Source organism: Ixodes scapularis, unplaced genomic scaffold (genome assembly GCF_016920785.2).
Source record: "Ixodes scapularis isolate PalLabHiFi unplaced genomic scaffold, ASM1692078v2 PGA_scaffold7__128_contigs__length_106722199, whole genome shotgun sequence".
Lineage (NCBI taxonomy): Eukaryota > Metazoa > Arthropoda > Arachnida > Ixodida > Ixodidae > Ixodes > Ixodes scapularis.
In genome coordinates this window covers 67,455,524-67,474,761 of record NW_024609882.1, presented here as the reverse complement: position 1 = coordinate 67,474,761, position 19,238 = coordinate 67,455,524, and the positions used below count along the sequence as shown (strand labels likewise).

At 45.6% G+C, this 19,238-nt stretch overlaps 1 protein-coding gene across 1 annotated transcript in view; it reads left to right on the top strand.

Moving 5' to 3' along the window:
* The window catches only part of LOC115329792 (acid-sensing ion channel 1C), a 76,305-nt gene that overhangs the window by 18,014 nt on the left and 39,053 nt on the right, over nt 1-19,238 (top strand). The window contains exon 4 of the mRNA XM_042286262.1: nt 7,555-7,661. Within this exon, the coding sequence (XP_042142196.1) occupies nt 7,555-7,661 (107 nt within the window). The remainder of the gene's footprint in view (nt 1-7,554; nt 7,662-19,238) is intronic.

Genomic DNA, 19,238 nt, shown 5'->3' with positions numbered 1-19,238 from the left:
AATATACGGTGAAAGGAGGAAAGTCACATCCGGGTCCGGCCATACCCGTCCTTGCCCGTCCGGCACTGTCCCCCTCCCCCTCCGGCTTCTGGCGGCTATTCGCGGTTTTGTGGACCTAGGATAGATGGCGCCACTAAAACTCCGTATAATAAAAGTTTTGTCGATGAGACCAGGGTTTTGACGCATTTATATATATATATGTTGGAACGACAAGATTTATAGAAAAGTTACCTTTTATCGAGCAGGTGTTCGCACAACTTGCTATCTTTTTTACAACTACCCAAGTGACGTCACGCCGCTTGTTTCTCATGGCCGCCGCTCGTGGCTGCAGGTCGGGAAATATTCTAAGGTTTGCCTCGCTATTACGCGGCGGAATCGCAACATTTCGATAAAGGAGGTGTGTTTTCTGCCATTTGTAACACAGTGAACAATATCAAAAGCAGAAAATGCCAATTCTTTCAACGTTAAAATCGTTGCACAGCTCCTTTAAACAAATCTGTAAGAATAAAAAAAAAACAAAAAACGCCCTGTATATGTACAGTACTCCCTAAAGGAACACGCTACTGTATTACCTCTGGAGATTACATCAATCCATGACGTAGCGCACAAAATTGTTGCATTAAGCAACATGTTATAGTTGTCGTTTGGCCACCGACAAGTTAGCACTTTTACGAGGTAATGAACAGTTGGTGTGTTCCTATAAATTTCGGAAACATTGCACATTGCCAAATGAAAACAGAATTTGAACTTTTTTGACTTGTACCATATTATATAATGTAAACGAAATATGTTTCGAGGGCTCAATATTTCCCGATTGAGGTCAAAGTTGAAGTTTTGGAATAATTTGCGGGTTCTAATTTTCACCATGCGGTGGGATCTCAATATAGTTTCCAATGTGTTTACATTTTACCAAAATTGTTCGCGGGACCTTTTTTTTTTTTTCAAATTGTTGGCGATTTGCGAAAATTAGGTTCTTGCGAAAAATAAGTCGATTACAGTCTTCGAAATTTCTAATTTTGAGCCAAATTGGCTTTGCCGGAAATACGTTGAAGAGCACACCATCATTCAAAAGTATGCCAAACTGCTTAGGATGTTGGCAAGGACACAATATCAGATTAGCTACATAATTTATTGCTAAAGGCCTATTATGTCATTAATGCTGTCAAAAAGTATTTAGCAGTTATTACTGTTTCCCAGACAAAAAATCGCCTATTTATTTCTTCATGAAATGCAATATCCACTAGACAATTCTACCACCTGAAGGAATTAGAACTGTCCATACGATACATTTTTCCAAAGGAAATTCACAGCGCACATTTTTATAACTGAAAGGCACATCTATAGTTACCTCTAAACGAACTTCAACGCTGCTAGCAGCTCAGCAGGGTACTTTAGGTATGTGGCGTACATCAGCTTCATGGCAGAGAGGAAGCTGACTCCTTCGAAGCACCTGGTGCCGGCAGTCGAAGATGCTTGTGCCTGAAAAAAAGTCGATTTTTTTAGTCATAAAGGAACGCTGAACCGAACGTTTATGATTTTAACTGTGTTGGAGAGCATTAATACCTGGGACTTCGGGAGTTATATTGTTTTCAAACATGGCACACCTTTTCAGTTTTTATCTGGGGAGGAGATTCTCAGTTTCTTCCGGTTAACATGTATACCCATGAGTTTTATCGCTTTATTCCGGTGATATATACAGTATTTTCCTTTAAATCACAAAGAGAAATCGCACTCCGTTGAGGTGAATGAACTTGATAAGCGATAAAAACAAGTCAAATCCCATCCTCAAAAAAAAAAAAAAAGTGAACTTGACATTTAAAACCCAATTACAATTCACGAGCATGTCGCATATTCACGAGCAAGCTCGTGAATTGCGAGGTTGGTTAGGTCATGATGGGGCGAAAATATTTGTTTGAGGGGCTCTGCAGTATTTTTATTGGCAGAGCGAAGCTCTGCCACTATGGCCAGGATTCGAGTCGTCCAATCAAAGAACATCAACGCGCGTCGTGCGTACAGCCACTTCTGGTTGAGCTGCACGACGTCGTGCATGTAGCATTACTCTACATAAAAAGGGTGTCCTCAGGCCATAAGCGGGAGTTCACTCTGAGCATGCGCAGCGTTCAGAGAGCTCCGATGTGGCGTCCAGTGAATACCACCTATTACAATAAAGGTTTCAACTCGACCGGGGTAATTTCGAAGTAAATTCGTTTATCAGAAGCTCAAGTTATTTAGGAAATATCAGTCCTGAAAAAATGGCATTAATTTAGTACGCAAAACGCCCGGAGCATCCGCGGCACGCACACGAGTATTACCACGACGATGATTGATTACTGACTCAGCGCGGATAAGTTTACTGGGCGACTCAAAATATCGCACGATAATGCGTTACTATTCCTAAGATGCAAAAGCCTGCACTATTTCTCTGCATCAAGCAGGTGCCACCCTTATTTCACCGCATATTTAGCAAGCTGCCAAGATCGCTCACACGGTCGAGTAGCAGAGGAACGCAGTGCTCCATTATGCTTTCAGACGCATTTAAAAAAAGAAAGTGAAAACCAAGCTCCGTTTCTCAAACGCTATATTGAGAATATATTACGCTTTCGACCTTATGAAAATACTTCGTTCCTTAAAACATAACTGACCAATGTTCACGCCTTCTAATCCAATCTTCCCTCATCCTCCAATTGCCCCATCCCCCTCCCCGATCAAGCGCTAAACTTTGAACCATGTGAGGTTGAACTTGGCGGCGAAACAAGTTTAATTCGACGCGCTGAAGCACGCATGTTGACAGCGGCTTGGCATAATAATGCGAGAGTACTGCGAAAACTGTGCCCTCCTAGTGCCCAACTACTAAGTAGGAATAATGAATGCTTGGAGTTGGGCTAGTTGGTTTTACATTGATGGTATGCTGCGCTGCGTAGTTACGCGAAAAAAAAACTGGAGAAATGAAGTTAATGCAGAAGGACAGACAAAAACATGCATGAATTGGCGCAGACTAACAACTGTTTAATTTCTTCCTCTTTTTTCTCCCCCGACCCGTATTTCCAAAATTGCGGCTAAGAAAACGAATGGCTGATGTCTTGAATTTGTTGGCTTCTGAACTTGATGGTGTTTGCTGTAGCTGCCTCTTTGATATACGAACTGGAGGGTGTGTTTTTTGTAGCGTTTACCTGGGGCTTGATGTTTGCTCCGACAAGTTTGGTATCTTATAGAGTAGATCTATTTCTTCTTGTCGCAAAGCTAGTGATGGCTCACTAACGCACGCTCCGTGTCTACCCGAGGCCATGTGAAAAGCCTCGATTATTTCACGCTTTGTTCTGTCCTTTGATCTGGCCAAGATGGAAGTAGTGTCAAGGAGAGCTTTGCAGTTGCATTTTGAACAATGCGCTGCAAGGTTGCCAGGTGCTTGCAGTTGTCCGCATGCATGGTTGTGCTCCCTTAGTCTCTCGTTAAGGCATCTTCCAGTCTGCCTGACGTAGGATCTTCCACACGACAGTGGTATTTTGTATACCACACCTTCGACACATTCAACAGATTTGCTCCTGTGTTTCACCTGACACAGTGCCTTGCTGTTAGTCTCGTCCACTTCATTGTTGACCTTCCTGCATAATCCTTTGAGCCTGAAAGGGGCAGATAGTGACACTGACTTCGTACCTTGCGGCGATGTTTTTTATCCTGTGTGAAAAATTGTGTATATATGGCAGTACCACCTGTACATGGCAAAAGGAAATAGAGAACTACAGGGGTTTTTCCAGAAAAATGGAGTCAGCAAGTGCTTTAGATATGTAGACGATTTTTTGGTGTGTTTTCCAATACACATACTAACAGACAAGGTATGTTCAAAGATCATGGAGAAGTTTCGAGAAGCGCACAGAGGTCTGGATTTTACTTTTGAGTTACCTGAGAAAAGCAGCCTTCAGTTCTTGAACATTCACATGACTTTTGATTACAGACACACATGCTGGATGTACAAAACTAGAGGGAAAAAACGAATTCTGCCGTATGACTCTGGACACACAAAGTTAGTAAAGAGGAGTGTTGCCTCAGGATGCATGTGGCGAGCAATTCAAAAATCGTGTCACCACAAAGTCTCAGAAAGTTTACAGAGGCAGACAAGCAGACTACACGCAAGCGATTATCCTGAACCCATACTGGTAGCTGACGCAGAAAAATGTATTTCCACACTCACAGGAAAGTGCAAAACCAAGGAGAAGATCTTGGACAAAAGACCAATGGTGGTACTGCCATATATACACAATTTTTCACACAGGATAAAAAACATCGCTGCAAGGTACGAAGTCAGAGTGTCACTATCTGCCCCTTTCAGGCTCAAAGGATTATGCAGGAAGGTCAACAATGAAGTGGACGAGACTAACAGCAAGGCACTGTGTCAAGTGAAACACAGGAGCAAATTTGTTGAATGTGTCGAAGGTGTGGTATACAATATACCACTGTCGTGTGGAAGATCCTACGTCGGGCAGACTGGGAGATGCCTTAACGAGAGACTAAGGGAGCACAACCATGCATGCGGACAACTGCAAGCACCTGGCAACCTTGCAGCGCATTGTTCAAAATGCAACTGCAAAGCTCTTCTTGACACTACTTCCATCTTGGCCAGATCAAAGGACAGAACAAAGCGTGAAATAATCGAGGCTTTTCACATGGCCTCGGGTAGACACGGAGCGTGTGTCAGTGAGCCATCACTAGCTTTGCGACAAGAAGAAATATATATACTCAATAAGATACCAAACTTGTCGGAGCAAACATCAGGCCCCAGGTAAACGCTACAAAAACACACCATACAGTTCGTATATCAAAGAGGCAGCTACAGCAAACACCATCAAGTTCAGAAGCCAACAAATTCAAGACATCAACCATTCGTTTTCTTAGCCGCAATTTTGGAAATACGGATCGGGGGAGAAAGAAGAGAAAGAAATTAAACAGTTGTTAGTCTGCGCCAATTCATGCATGTTTTTGTCTGTCCTTCTGCATTAACTTCATTTCTCCAGTTTTTTTCCGCGTAACTACGCAGCGCAGCATACCATCAATACTAAGTAGGGTCGGGCAGTATGCCGCCCCGAATCAGGAACTACAAAAGGCCTAGCTTTATGCAGCTGGGAAGACGAGACGCTACACGCTGGGCATCCCGAACTTAGAATATACGACACCCTTAGAGATAGTAAAATAACACTGCGTTAGGAACAAGTTAACGTATACGTACCTTGGAAAACAAAGCCGTCTACGCACCGCTGAACGCCTCTGACGACGCGATAACGACGTCAAACTCGCCTTCCGAACGGGCAGCAGCACTCCGCAGCTCACGGGCCCACGCCGGCCGGCAGCGGCTTGCGCATGCGCGGGTGAGAGATGTCTTCCTGCGCGCGGCGTAACACGGCTCACGAGCACTGTACTTCCGCGGTCTGATAGAGTTCCATAAAAATTGCTGGATATCCGGCACTTTTGGGCGCGTTCAATTCGCTTATACCAGTTGAACCGACTATAAACTGTAGTCTTGTAAGGCTTTTTTTATTTATACGGATAAGCTCATACTTATTGCCTAAATAGCACATTTCAATGCATATGGTACAATTCCCGTTTTTGAAAGCAAACAGCACATTGTATGCATTTCCAGAAAACGGGACATGTTCTATTCGATTTTTCCACGTAGATTGATGGAATTTTCTAACAGTGTACATTTCGGGTCGATCTTCAGACATTGCAACGTTCAAACAAAGCTAAGAGAATGCGAAAAGTTTATGCTAAAAGCACTCAAAGTTCTATCGATCCTCGAACAGATCCCGAATCAGAGCACCGGTACGGCGATACGGCTGATGCTGTCTCACAGATGTTAATACCCAGATGATCCAGAGCGATCTTGCGCAAAATGAGTATAAAGTCTTATTCCTTCATATTTTCACATTGTACCTGCGTCAGCGAGCACCAACGTTATTAGATTACCTCAGTTACGAAACTGCTCATAGACGCCGCATGCACGAACAGTAACCCCCCTCACGCATCACGACTCGCCCAGCGTCGCTCGACGCGCCGCCAGACGGCTGCTTTGGTAACTGAATCAGGATACGATCGTTTCAACGTTACTAGAAACGTAAAAACCAACAAAAAAAAAAAACTTTTTGTAGTAACTCTTATTGGAGTTTAGTACACAATGGGGGGCGCGTGATGTTTTCTAAAATCTCTTGTTTGCTAGGTTTTGCGGCACAATAATATATTTTTCATACAACCATGCCTCAGCGGTGATTTCAGGTAGCGCGTCCCGACCTAGGCTCATCTTAACTTCGGGGTGAATTCGCGGCGCGTCGGCTGGGGGTGGCATCCCTGTAACCCTTTCCCATGTATCTGTTTCGGCTCCGAAATGGCCGATCGAAGCCATAGTAGATGTTAGGTGCTGTTCCTCGAGTGACCGCTGCAGGGTTAATGGCGGCGATGTGATCGCCATTTGGCGCTTCCGCTGGGCTCTTTGGAACGCATAGTTATGAAACGAAAATATAGACGGCGCTTCGAGCGACGCTTGGCGGATTGAAGTGAGTGAGGGGGGGTACCCCCCTCCGCGGGAGTTCCACAGCTGAGGTAATCTAATAACGTTGGCGAGCACGGAAAAGCCCGAAGTCGTCGGAAAGCCGCTGCACATCACGGCTACCGCGCACCAAACAAACTCGCATCCGCCAGCTCTGGGCGCTGCCATCTTACCTGTGACGTCACGGCTCTTGGGAGGTCACGTGACGAGTAGTCACATTTGCGTAAAACATGGTGGCAACGGGGGGTGCCACTTTCAAACTTCCGGTTTTTCACTTTAAGCCCCTCTACCTCGTTCGGTGGCACAACCAACGTAAGGCGTCGGCATACGACTCGAATCCTTGAAGCCCACCGCGGTGTAATAAGCTATGCTAGCTCAATGAATTCCTTCATTATACAATTATAGTTAAGCATTGTGAGCAGGCTCATCACTAGCGCCGTCTGCTGACGTCTTTTGTGAACAAAGGCAAGCCTGGCCCAACGAGGGGACACTGGACGACGCTCCCGCCAGACCTCGTTGCCGCCATAACCGCCGTATGAGTTCGCCGTCGTTGTTAAACCCCTTTAAGTAACGTTCAACCATGTCTCTGTCATCAGTGCCCTCACAGCATAACAATCAGGCGTCAGATGTCATCCGTTCACATGCATGAGTGACGTCATTGTGGTTACCTATTGTGACGTCTTTGTAGAACCGAATGGGAAGGTCCCTAGGAAAGTGAAATGATTGTTTTTTCGCTAGTAGATTAACGCCGGCGATAAACCAATGAACATGGATTATGTAGGGAAATGGTTCCAAATAGATATAAAACTCAGCATTTCAGGAAGAACTTTCACGACCCCTTTGAACTCGCTCGATCTAGTGCCTTTAGTAACAATGGCTCTAGTTCACTGTAAGGCGAGACAAAGCGTAGGTTGTTTGGCGTGCACGTAACATGCGTTCGGGAATGCACGAATCACTGAAACATCTTGTAGGCTGGCAAATTTGACCTTCTATACGCAATTTTTTTCTTCTATTTTCAGCTTGCTGGAACTTCGACGAGTGCCGCGTTACGGAAACTGCTACTGCTTGGGCTGCAACAGCAGTCGTTTCAGATGGCAGGCAATGAAAATATCAGATCCTGAGCAAGGTGAGGTAATATTCCATGTTCGTGTGCATTCGACAAATATTAGTGATCTTAAGTGGTCAGCCGGACTGTTCGGGACTCGGTAGACAAGAGGTGGGATAAAAAGAACAGCGTCCCAGCTGAAACCGGGTCAAAGAAAATTCCGAAGACACCTAAGCACATCTTATGTGTTGTCAATGCGAAATCAGTACCGGCGTGCGGTCGTGTATCACTACTGCGTGGTGCACGTTAAAGACTCCAGGCTAGCGGCTCTACCGCACTGGCTAAATTTCTCATCTACAGCTGGGAGACTCGTCGCCCCTGTGAGGTAGACCAAGTTCTAGGCTGTATAAACACACACACAACCCAATTTTTAATCCGAAATCATGAATATCGTTCTTGCGCTCCCTTAGCTCGTCTGCGGTCCACTGGCGTGAACGACCACGTTTCCCTACTGCCGATGTTGCGGCCTTCGACTATATACAGGGTGCGGCCGTAAAAACTTTCACATTTGGCACGCCTAGCCAAAATCGAATTTCAAATGTATATACCTGCAATTGGGCACACGGCCGCCGTTTATTCTAAAGATTTTTGAATATTTTTTTCAGACGTCAGCTCGGGAGTAGCGAATTATTAGGAAGATAACAAAAATGGCAGACGTGCATTTTCTATGGCCTATACCCGCTCGTTCGCCGTCTGCAATCTGGTTCGCGACGCCGCTCCCAGGTGGCGCATTGAACACAAAAACGCGGACGTGTTTCCTGGTTCTCCTACTTCTCTCGACTGAGTTGCGGTGAGCGGACGTGTTTCCTGGTTCTCCTCGAGCATCCGAAGCTAAGTGCCAGTTTTTCTTCTTTTCTCTCTCTTTTTTTGAGAGTTGATTGGAAATGACTATGCGGTAGCAGTATTAGGTTTGAACAGCAGCAGTTAACGTTAGTTTCGCAAAGTAGGCTCTGTTTGAATTTTTGGCGGGAAGGGACGGTTTGTTCCCGGTCTAAACATGGGTCTAGATTTGGGTCGGCATGACAAGGGTGGGGACGAGTTGGTGCAGTGCGAGGGGTGTGGGAGGTGGTGTTACCTGGAGGAGACGGGTTTCGGGAGCCTGGAGGTGGCGGCGGAGGTGAGTTTCGAGTGTCGGCTTTGTGTGAAGCTTCAGCAGGTAACTGGGGAATGGGAGGGTAGAGTTCGGGAGATTAAGGCCCAGCTTAAGGCAGAAGGAGAGAAGCGGGTGGGTCTCGAGGCCCAGGTAGAGGAGCTGACTAGGCAGCTTAATCATGAGAGGGAGCAGCGGGTCGGCCTCGAGAAGCAGGCGGAAGAGCTGGGGGAAGTATGGAAGGCGGGTTTAGAGGAGCGTAAGAGGGAGTGTGACAGTAGGGTAGAGCGCCTGGAAGGGGTAATTCGAGCGAGTGAGAGTAGCGAGGGAAGAAAGGAGGTAGTGTCAGTCCTAGCGGGACGAGCCACCAGTCTGCAGGCTGGGGTCCCTGGTGGTCGGGAGTCCGGCCTGTTGGCAGGCGGGCTCGACGACGCTGGAGAGCTGATTGAACCTCAGCTCAATGGCGCCTTCGAGCAGCAGGCGTCGGGCAGTCAGGTGACAGGAGATAAGTCGCAGGACAAAGGCGCGCAGGCACCAGGGGGTTCTAGGGTACTGGTAGTGGGGAGCTCTAACGTAGCACGGGTTAGGAGGGGTGTACATAACAGGGTGAAGGGAGACCAGAGGGTAACCGTAGAGGTCCAGCCAGGGAAGTGTATGGTGGATGCTATGACCGCAGCACGTGAGGGGGTGTGGGATAACCGGGAGGGAAGGAACCTAGTAATAGTTCATGCGGGGCTTAATGATGTGCTGAAGGGTAGGAGCCAGAACCTCGGAAAGCAGCTAAACGTGGGAATACGTAAGCTGAGGGACGTGTCTGAGAATGTGCATGTGGTTGTGTGCACCATTCCAGAAGTTCGGGGGCAGTCCGGGTTAACGGAGAGGAGGGTTGTCGAAGCCAACGGAGTAATTAAGGGTATGAGTCGACAGCTTCGGTACGACGTAATGGAAGTAAACAGAGAAGTGTACGAGGCTGGCTCCCGCCCTTTTGCAGATGGCATTCACTACAGTGAGGCCACGGGATACAGGGTGGGGGATAGAATGGGCCGCACGGTGACTGCTTTTTTGGGGGGACCGAGGGCCCTGGGGGCACTGAAGTAACTGAAAACCCAACAAAGTCAGGAGAGGCACCCAGGGTTAAAAAGAGGAGAAAACGTAAGAACAGGTATAAAAAAACAGCACAATCAGACATTGGATATATTAACATGCAGGGTGGTAGAAATAGGTTAAAATGGGAAGAGGTAGAGGAGCAACTAAGAAAGGAGGATTTAATGGTGTATGGGTTTGTGGAAACACATCTCAGAGACATGGAGCAGCCACCTTGCAACCCTGACTATGTGTGGGAAGAATGCAACAGAATGGAGGGAACGAGGAAGGGAGGTGGAATTGGAGCATTTATTAAGAAGAATATGAACTTTCAAAGGTTCAGAAAGGAGTGCGCCGAACACTTGTGGCTGAAAGGAAAAGTCGCTGGGGAATCAACAGTCCTTGGAGTGGTTTACTTATGGACAGGGACAGGTGCTAAAGAGGAAAACAGAAAAATGATTGATTGCATATCAAGAGACATTAGTGAACTAGGGGAAGGCTCCGAAATAATTATTATGGGAGACATGAATGCCCATATTGAGGGTCTGGATGGGTATACGGACTCAACTGGAAGCATATTACTAGAACTGGTGGAAAAGCATGATTTAGTTTTATGTAATACCAGTCAGAAGTGTGACGGGCACATAACTTGGGAAACTGGCAATCTACATTCAACTATAGATTACGTACTCATGTCACACAAAATATATGGTAAGTTACAAGTAATGAAAATAGATGAAGAAGGTTCCAAAAGTCTTGGTAGTGATCACAAACGTATTAAGCTGAATTTTGCCAGAGAAGTAAATGCTGAAACTAGACAACATAATTCAAAGCAAACTTTCTGCAGCGACAAAGAGTTGGAAATAGTTGTTGAAAGAATTGAGGCAGCAGTTTCAGGGCAACGGCATACAGATTGGACCTATGAGAGCCTAACTAGGCTTTTTGCTCTAGAACTAGACAAAGTTAAGAGTAAACGAAAGGGGAAGCAAGGACATAGACCAAAAAGTTGGTGGGACAAAGAAGTGAAGCAAGCGATACAGAAACGTCAGGAAGCCTCTAGAGAACACAAGTATTCCAAGCGTAGTGGGGAGTCCGAAACGGAAGTAAAAAGAAAATGGGACAATTTTATAACATGTCGCCGAGAGGCATCCAGTTTGATCAATGCGAAAATTCAGAAAAAGGGTGAGGAATGGATGAGTAATGTAAGTAAGAAAGATAGAAACGCTGCCAAGAAGTTTTGGGAGCACTTGAACTCACTCGGTGAAACGACGCAAGCTAGACAGAGGTTCATACTCTCGCATCAGGGAGATCAATTAGAGGGAGATGATGCGATACAATATATAGGAGCAGTGATGGAGGAGAAATTTCGGGAACGGGTACATGTGGAAGATAGGAGAACCGAAGGAAGTAGCAGTCCAGTTTGTGACATCGCGGATTTTAGACAAAGAGAATGGGAAAAGGCGGAACGAAGAGTCCCTAGTGGCACGTCGACAGGCACAGATGGTATCCCTATTAAGCTGGTGAAGAATTTGGGTCCTAAATCTAAGGCAAAACTAAGGGAGGTAGTGAGTACCATGATAACAAAAGGAAATATTCCAGATGAATGGAGGCTTAGTAGGATGAGTATGATATATAAGGGAAAGGGAGATAAGTCTGATATTAGGAATTATCGTCCTATAACCGTGACACCGGTTATTTACAGGTTGGTAATGCAGATTATAAAGAACAGACTGGAGGAATGGGTAGATTGCGAGGGCATACTGGGCGAGTTACAGAACGGGTTTCGAAAACAAAGAAGGTTGGAGGACAACTTATTTTCTCTAACACAGTGTATAGAAATAGCGCAAAAAGAAAACAGACAGCTCTGGCTGGCATTTCTGGATATCAAGGGTGCCTATGACAATGTGAACCAAAGAAACCTGTGGGACATAATGGAGAACTTAAACCTAGATGAAGGACTAACAGCACTATTAAGGAACATTTACAAAGATAACAAGGTGATTATAACATGGGAAGGAAAGGCGACAGGGAAAATAGAGATAAGACGAGGCCTTAGGCAGGGGTGCCCGTTATCGCCTTTGCTGTTTATGTTGTATCTGAGAGGATTGGAGGATAGACTAGAGAAGAGTGGGCTTGGGTTCAACCTTTCTTACAGTAAGCTAGGCCAAAAAATTCAGCAATCCTTACCGGGATTGATGTATGCGGATGATATTGTACTAATGGCTAACAACAGGACAGAGTTGCAGGAATTAATGAGCATCTGTGGTAGGGAAGGAGAGGAGTTAGGTTTAGAATTCAGTAGCGAAAAATCGGCAGTCATGATTTTTAACGAGGATGAAGTTGAGAGGCTGAAGATACAGAATATTACAGTTGAGAGAGCTAGTAAATACAAGTATCTAGGAGTATGGATATGTGATGGTGCAGAATATCTCAGAGATCATGAAAAGTATATAATAGGTAAGGGCAACAGAAATGCAGCTGTAATGAAAAATAGAGCACTTTGGAATTACAACAGGTATGAGGTGGTGAGAGAGATTTGGAAAGGGGTCATGGTGCCTGGCTTGACTTTTGGAAACGCAGTGCTATGCATGAAATCCGAAGTGCGTGCGAAACTAGAAATAAAACAGCGCGGAGTAGGTAGACTGGCTTTGGGGGCACATTGCAAAACGCCAAACCAGGGAGTACAAGGAGACATGGGATGGGCATCATTTGAGAGCAGGGAAGCGGTGAGCAAGGTAGAATTTGAGGATAGGTTGAGGCTAATGGACGGGGAGCAATGGGCACGAAAGGTTTTCAGCTATTTATACATGAGGAGTGTAGACACCAAGTGGAGACAGCGCACTAGGAAATTAAGAGGAAAGTTTTTGGGCTATAGCGAAGATACGGAAGAGCAAGTCTCAGTTAAGAAGAAAGTTAAGGCCACAGAAAGAGATCGGTGGCTAGAGGGAATGCAGGCAAAGACGGCTCTGGAAAGCTATAGATTAAACAAAAGAGTTATTGCCAAAGAAAGCATTTATGACAATTCTAGGGGAAGCTCATTGCTGTTTGAGGCAAGAACGGGTGTTCTGCGAACCAGAACATACAGAGTGAAGTACCAGGAAATTGATACAGTGTGCACTGCTTGTGGAGAGGAGGACGAGACGGCTGAGCACTTGATACTCTACTGTAAAGGGCTTCACCCTATGCCTACCGAAGACAACATAGATTTAATAAAGTCATTGGGTTTTAGAGACAGCGAAGGGAGAGTGGATTTCAAGACTGTAGAGATTACCAAGCAAAGATTAAGTGAATGGTGGCAGAAATCGAGAGAAAACTAGGTATTTTCTTATTCACTGATGGCAAGGGGGTTTCATAGCCTCACTTTCTTTGCACTGCGGAGTGAACATAGATTTCACATTTAAATATTCTAAGCTTAAATGGTAAAACAAAATGGCTAGGTGGCGTAAGCTACCGCCCGATCCAAAGGGCTCAGCCGTATTCATCCATCCATCGCGGGAAACGCCGCACGAAAGGCTGATGTCGAGCATGATAATCGCGATAAAAAGAGATTTTAATGAAATATAGGAACGTTTACGCCTTTTTACTTGAAATTTAGAAACTGGCGGACGCCCTCGTTTAATAGAAATATATTCTAAAGCAGACGAACGTGTGTCTTCCTTTGTCGTTCGCTTATGTGTTGACCGGTCCGTTCCCGGTGAAAGCTCAACTTTGGAATCAAGAGTGCCGCTGCTGAGGCGTCTTGGTTGCTCCCATTTATTGTTTTTGTTGCAGTATCTGCTGCAGTTATTATCAAAATATTTTCCGCACCGCCCTGCGATGCCGCAATCCTCGGCAAATGAGTGTGCCCAGGGAGTGAAGTGGTACGTGAAGCGGAACTCGGTGGCCACAGCCCAACGAAAATTTCGCACTGCATATCGTAAACGCCCGCCTTCACGCCCCACAATTTTGACTTGGGAGGATCGTTTTGCGAGCGAAGAAGGAAAGCCGTTTACAACTCCCTATAAAGCCGAATTGGAGCGCAGCTCTTGAGGAGGAGGAGGGAAGGGTACTGAGGGAGGGTAGACCCCTTCTTCTCCTCCTCCCCTCATTCTTTAATATACTCCGGGGGGTCACCTGACCTCGGGGGGGGGGTTGAGGGGGGGGGGGGTCAAGTGACCTCGGGGAGGGGGCCACGTGACCTGGAGGGTCACGTGACTTGAGAGGTCACGTCTGGGTCACCTTGGGGGTCGCGTGACCTTGAGGTGACCTTGGATGAGGTCACGTGACCTCGAGGGTCACGGGACCTTAAGAGGGGTCACGTGACCTTGGGAGGGGTGACCTTGGGAGGGGTTACGTGACCTTGGGGTGACCTTGGTTACGGCGACGGCGACGGCGACGCCGCTCAAGCCGGAAACGGGCGCCTAAGAGCTGCGCTCTAAAAAAAAAGAATTTAGTCAGTGAACGTGAGAGCCTGCTGAAAAATGAGGAGCTCATTGAAGCGGTGCTTGCTGTCTTTGAGAGCGACCTGTTTGGCTTGTTTGGAATTTCGGAAAAAAGCGTACGACGAATTCCGCGGAAAAATAATTTGCACCCGTACAGGATACAAGTTTTCCACTGCGGCGAAAACGTCCGACGTTTAGAATTTTGCAAGGCGGAGTTGTTGCAAATTAAGAGAAACCCGGGGCACCTGCGATTTCTTTTATTTAGGGACGAAGCAAACTTTCACCTTGATTGACGTGTGAACCGCCAGAACAGCAGGATATGGGCTCGCGATAACCGTCATGCCGTGGACGAACGGCATCTCCATTTACTGAAGGTGACAGTGTGGAGTGGGGTTTGCCGTGAAGGCATAGTGGGCCCTTTTTTTTCGATGGCACCGTTAACGCAGACGCGTGCTTGGAATGCTGAAAACGGAAATGCTCCCTGAGCAAGGTATCACATGACAAAACAAACTGTATATTCATGCAGGATGGGGCGGCTCCCCATTAGGCAAAGAGGGTGAGGGCATGGCTCGAATAACACGTTCCCTCGTCGTTGGATGGGTCGGGGATCAGACTACATGGACTGGCCTCCACGATCCCCCGACTTAAATATGTGGGACTTTTTCGTATGGGAATTGATAAAAGTACTTGTCTTCAAGAAGAGGATCCCCAGCATGGAAGAGCTGAAAGAAAAAAATTGAGGGCCCGATCCTCGAGATCGACGATGGGATGCGCGAAATGGCTTTCCTGGCGTACGAAGCTCGACTTCGGCTTTGCGAGTCTGTGAACGGCGGGCACATCGAATCGACCGAACCCTAGTCGTTTAAAGGGCCGCTGCAGCATCAACAAAAAAAGCGTCTATTTCGCGCCGCAAAATCATCCACGTGCGAGCACCGTTAGTTGCGTTATCGTACTGCTACTGAAGTGTACAAAAAAGCAATTGAAAACGCCAAACTAGAATTCATGACTCATAGCCTACCCGCAATGTTGATCAACAATCCTAGACAATTCTGGAATACAATAAACAAAAAGACGCAGTCATCTATCACACTAAAAACCGCAAATGGTGATTGTATAGCCAGCGATGAGTGTTTAAATTTATTAAATAGTACTTTTGCAGATTCATTCTCTACTGATAACATGCACGATTTCCCTTCGCTAGAGAGTGCCGATTACTTGCCCATGGATCCTCTTTTTCTTGATTACGTTGGTGCCAGTCATATCATAGATAAACTCAAACTGTCATCTTCAGCAGGAGTGGACGGTATTAATTCCAAGTTTTTACAAAACACTAAACAATACTCCTCAATTATTTTAACAAAATTATTTGAACAGTCTATACAAGACGCTGTTCTCCCATCAGACTGGAAGGTAGGGAAGGTGGTACCCATTCACAAGGCTGGAGATAAATATTCCCCTCTTAATTATCGTCCGATCTCAATAACCAGCATTCCTTGCAAACTTTTTGAACATATAATTTTTTCTCACCTTGTGAACTTCTTAGAATCTAACAACTTCTTCAACAATGCCCAACACGGTTTTCGAAAATCATTTTCATGTGAAACCCAACTGCTATCTTTCACGAATGACCTACATCACATTCTGGACCGAGGATCCCAGGCGGACTGCATTTTCCTGGATTTCGCCAAAGCATTTGACAAAGTTTCTCACAATCTTCTGCTTCTAAAACTTTCCAAACTTAACATAGACAATAACCTTCTCGCATGGATACAGTCTTTTTTAACTCAACGGTCTCAATTTGTCACTGTGAATAACAATAACTCCTCTTTTGTCAAAGTTGCGTCAGGGGTTCCGCAAGGGACAGTCTTAGGGCCGTTGCTATTCTTAATTTATATTAACGACCTACCCACTAGTGTCTCTTCGTCCGTGTCTCTGTTCGCTGACGACTGTGTACTCTACCGTGAGATTCTCAATCATAATGACACCTGCATACTCCAATCAGACATTAATCCTATTTACCATTGGTCTGACTCGTGGTCCATGAAGCTTAACACTAACAAATGCAAGGTCATGCGTGTGTCTCGCCAGTCTCAGGACTGTCCTAACTATTTCCTTAATAATGCTCATCTAGAACCGGTATCTTCGTACAAATATTTAGGCGTACATATAGCTTCTAACCTTTCATGGCAAACACATATTCAGCATATTTCAGCTAACGCTAACCGCATGTTAGGTTACATCAAACGAAATTTTTCATTAGCCCCTGTCTCACTGAAATTAACTCTTTACAAAGTTTTAATTCGTCCCAAGTTAGAATATGCAGCTTCTGTCTGGGATCCCGGACTAGTCACTCTCGTATCTACATTGGAAGCCGTTCAGAACAGATCCGCTCGTTTCAACCTCACAAACTATCACCGCACCGCTAGCGTCACCTCTATGAAAACAACTCTCTCATTACCACCTTTATCCCTACGTCGTAAAATTTCTCGTCTTTCCCTATTCCATAAAATGTATCACCATAATTCTTTCCTGCGCGACAAATTAATTGCTCGGCCTGTCTATGTTTCCTCCCGTCTTGATCATCAACATAAGGTGGGCATTCCTAACTCTATCACAACCACGTTTTATTCATCTTTCGTTCCCCGCACATCCCAGGAGTGGAACCACCTTCCCCGGTCGATCGCCATTATCACGGACTCTGAGCTCTTTAAAAGTACAATAACTAATTACTTTATTACTGAGTGTGTCTAAATATGTATTATGTTATTTGCATTAACCTTCTTGTTGCTCTCCCCCTCTATAATGCCTTCGGGCCCTGAGGGTATAATAAATTAAATTAAATGAAACATTATTTCAAATCGCCGTGACAAAAGAGGCGTATCAGAAGATGTATTTTTCAAAAATAAACAATTGAATGAACGCACAACTTCCACTTCCTGACCGAATTTAAACTATTGGTTTCCCTCTTAGCTTTGTCTCTCGTGCTGCTTGCTGCACGCGGAGAGCAAAGTAGAGGCTGCTGATAGAGGTACCAATGGAAAACCAGCAAAAAGACGACTATCTCTCTCAAATACCAGTCATTTTATCACCGGCCCGCCGAAATGACTCTAGCGCGGTAAATATTGCTCCAATTAATATGATTTCTTTTTTTTGCAAATCTGTTTTGCGACATGTGTGTTAATTATAACCAAGCTGTATGAAAAAAAATATTACTTTATGAGTTACAGCGGCCCTGTAAAAATCAGAATGAAATGATAACTTAAAACGAGCTTGTCTGCAACGGTAGCAACACCACTTGCCATTTCAGGCTGTTAATAAATGGTCTCGTCACACCATTGTGTCTTCTTGCTTGCATGACGATCTGTCAAAACTTAACTTGAAACAGGTAATTTCAGCAATCGTTCATATATTTCGTTAAAATCACTTTTCATCGCTATTATCTTGCCCGACGCCAGCCTTTCGTGCGGCGTTTCCCGCGTTTTCGCGTTCAGTGCGCCACCTGGGAGCGGCGTCGCGAACCAGATTGCAAACGGCGAACGGGCTGGTATAGGCCATAGGAAATGCACGTCTGCCTTTTTTGTTATCTTTCTGATAATTCGCTACTCCCTAGTTGACGTCTGAAAAAATTAGGCGAAAAACTTTGGAATAAACGACGTTCGTGTGCCCAATTTCAGGTATGTACGTTTGAAATTCGATTTTTGCTAGGCGTGCCGAATGTGAAAGTTTTTACGGCCGCACCCTGTAGATACCGCAGGCGCCGCCATGTTCTTCGGCACCGAGAGGAGCAGAAGCGGCCGCAGGCGTTGCTTTTCCGGCAGCGCCTGACACAAAGCGGCGGCCGACCGCGCGCTCTCGTGAAGTGGCCGCAGCCCCCCCTCCCCCCCCCCCTTTCCCTTCCTCCGGTAACGCCTGACACGAGAGCGGAGAGCGGCGTCCGAGTGCGCTGTCTCTTAAAGCGGCCGCCAATGGCAATATAGGAGCCGTTTCGCTCAGCCAATGGGAAGATGGGCATTTCTTTTGCGTTCTTTCGCGGTTACAGACGCCGCAGGCTCCGCTCCATAAAAAAGTTATTGCGTTCGCCTTAAAAAACAAAAAAAAAACAAAAAGAAAAACAGCGCATAGCAGAATTGCATAATCCTAGGGAGCGTTTTTTCGAGCGTTATGACGTGCGCTTCACATGGCGTTTACATCTGTGCGCGCACGATGTAATCGCATGATGTAACCAGAGACATGTGTGCGCGTATAATGTACTTGCTGATAATACGAGCTGAAGCAGTCCTTCATGCTTCTTTGGCATGGCTGACGGTTTTTGAAAGAGCTGGTTTTCACAAGTCATTAAATGAAATATGAAGTTGAAGTCTCATACTTTGAACTCTGACAAATTGAGAGATAACAGAGCTTGAGGGACCGCACACGAAGAAAAGGTTTCGATTCGGTCTTCCAATTCACACTGTATGAGGAAGTACGTTAGCCGATTTCATCAAGCGAAGTCTGGCCTAGAATTTCAACTAAAGGCTCTAAATTGTATACCCACAACCAAGACTAGACTCTATTGCGCTGTTTTCACTTTTCAGGTTCTAAAAGCGTCCGTGTCACTAAAACGATGTGCACATAAACGGATGGCTACAGATAGTACGGCAGCTTTGTCGTCGTTGGTAGGGATTCAGCTTGCTCAATAATTTTGGGAAACAGTTTGGCATATGCTCGACGGAAGTACCTTCCTTGGCAGTCAAGTTCGACATCCACGGAAACTATGCAATTTTCGTCATTCCTGAAGTTTGAAGTGGACGCGATCTTAATTTTTACCATCTCTCATTATCATTCATAAATATTGCGAATGTGCTCTAATTTTAGAGCGAGCTTCAAAATCGTCGACATAGTTATACCGGTCCTCTCGTTAAAACACGCTTCCTCAGAAGAACATTTTTACTGTTTGCAACAATAGAAAAAGAAAAGAAAGGAACGCGTACGCACTTCCCGTTCTCTAGAACTCATTGATGGGTT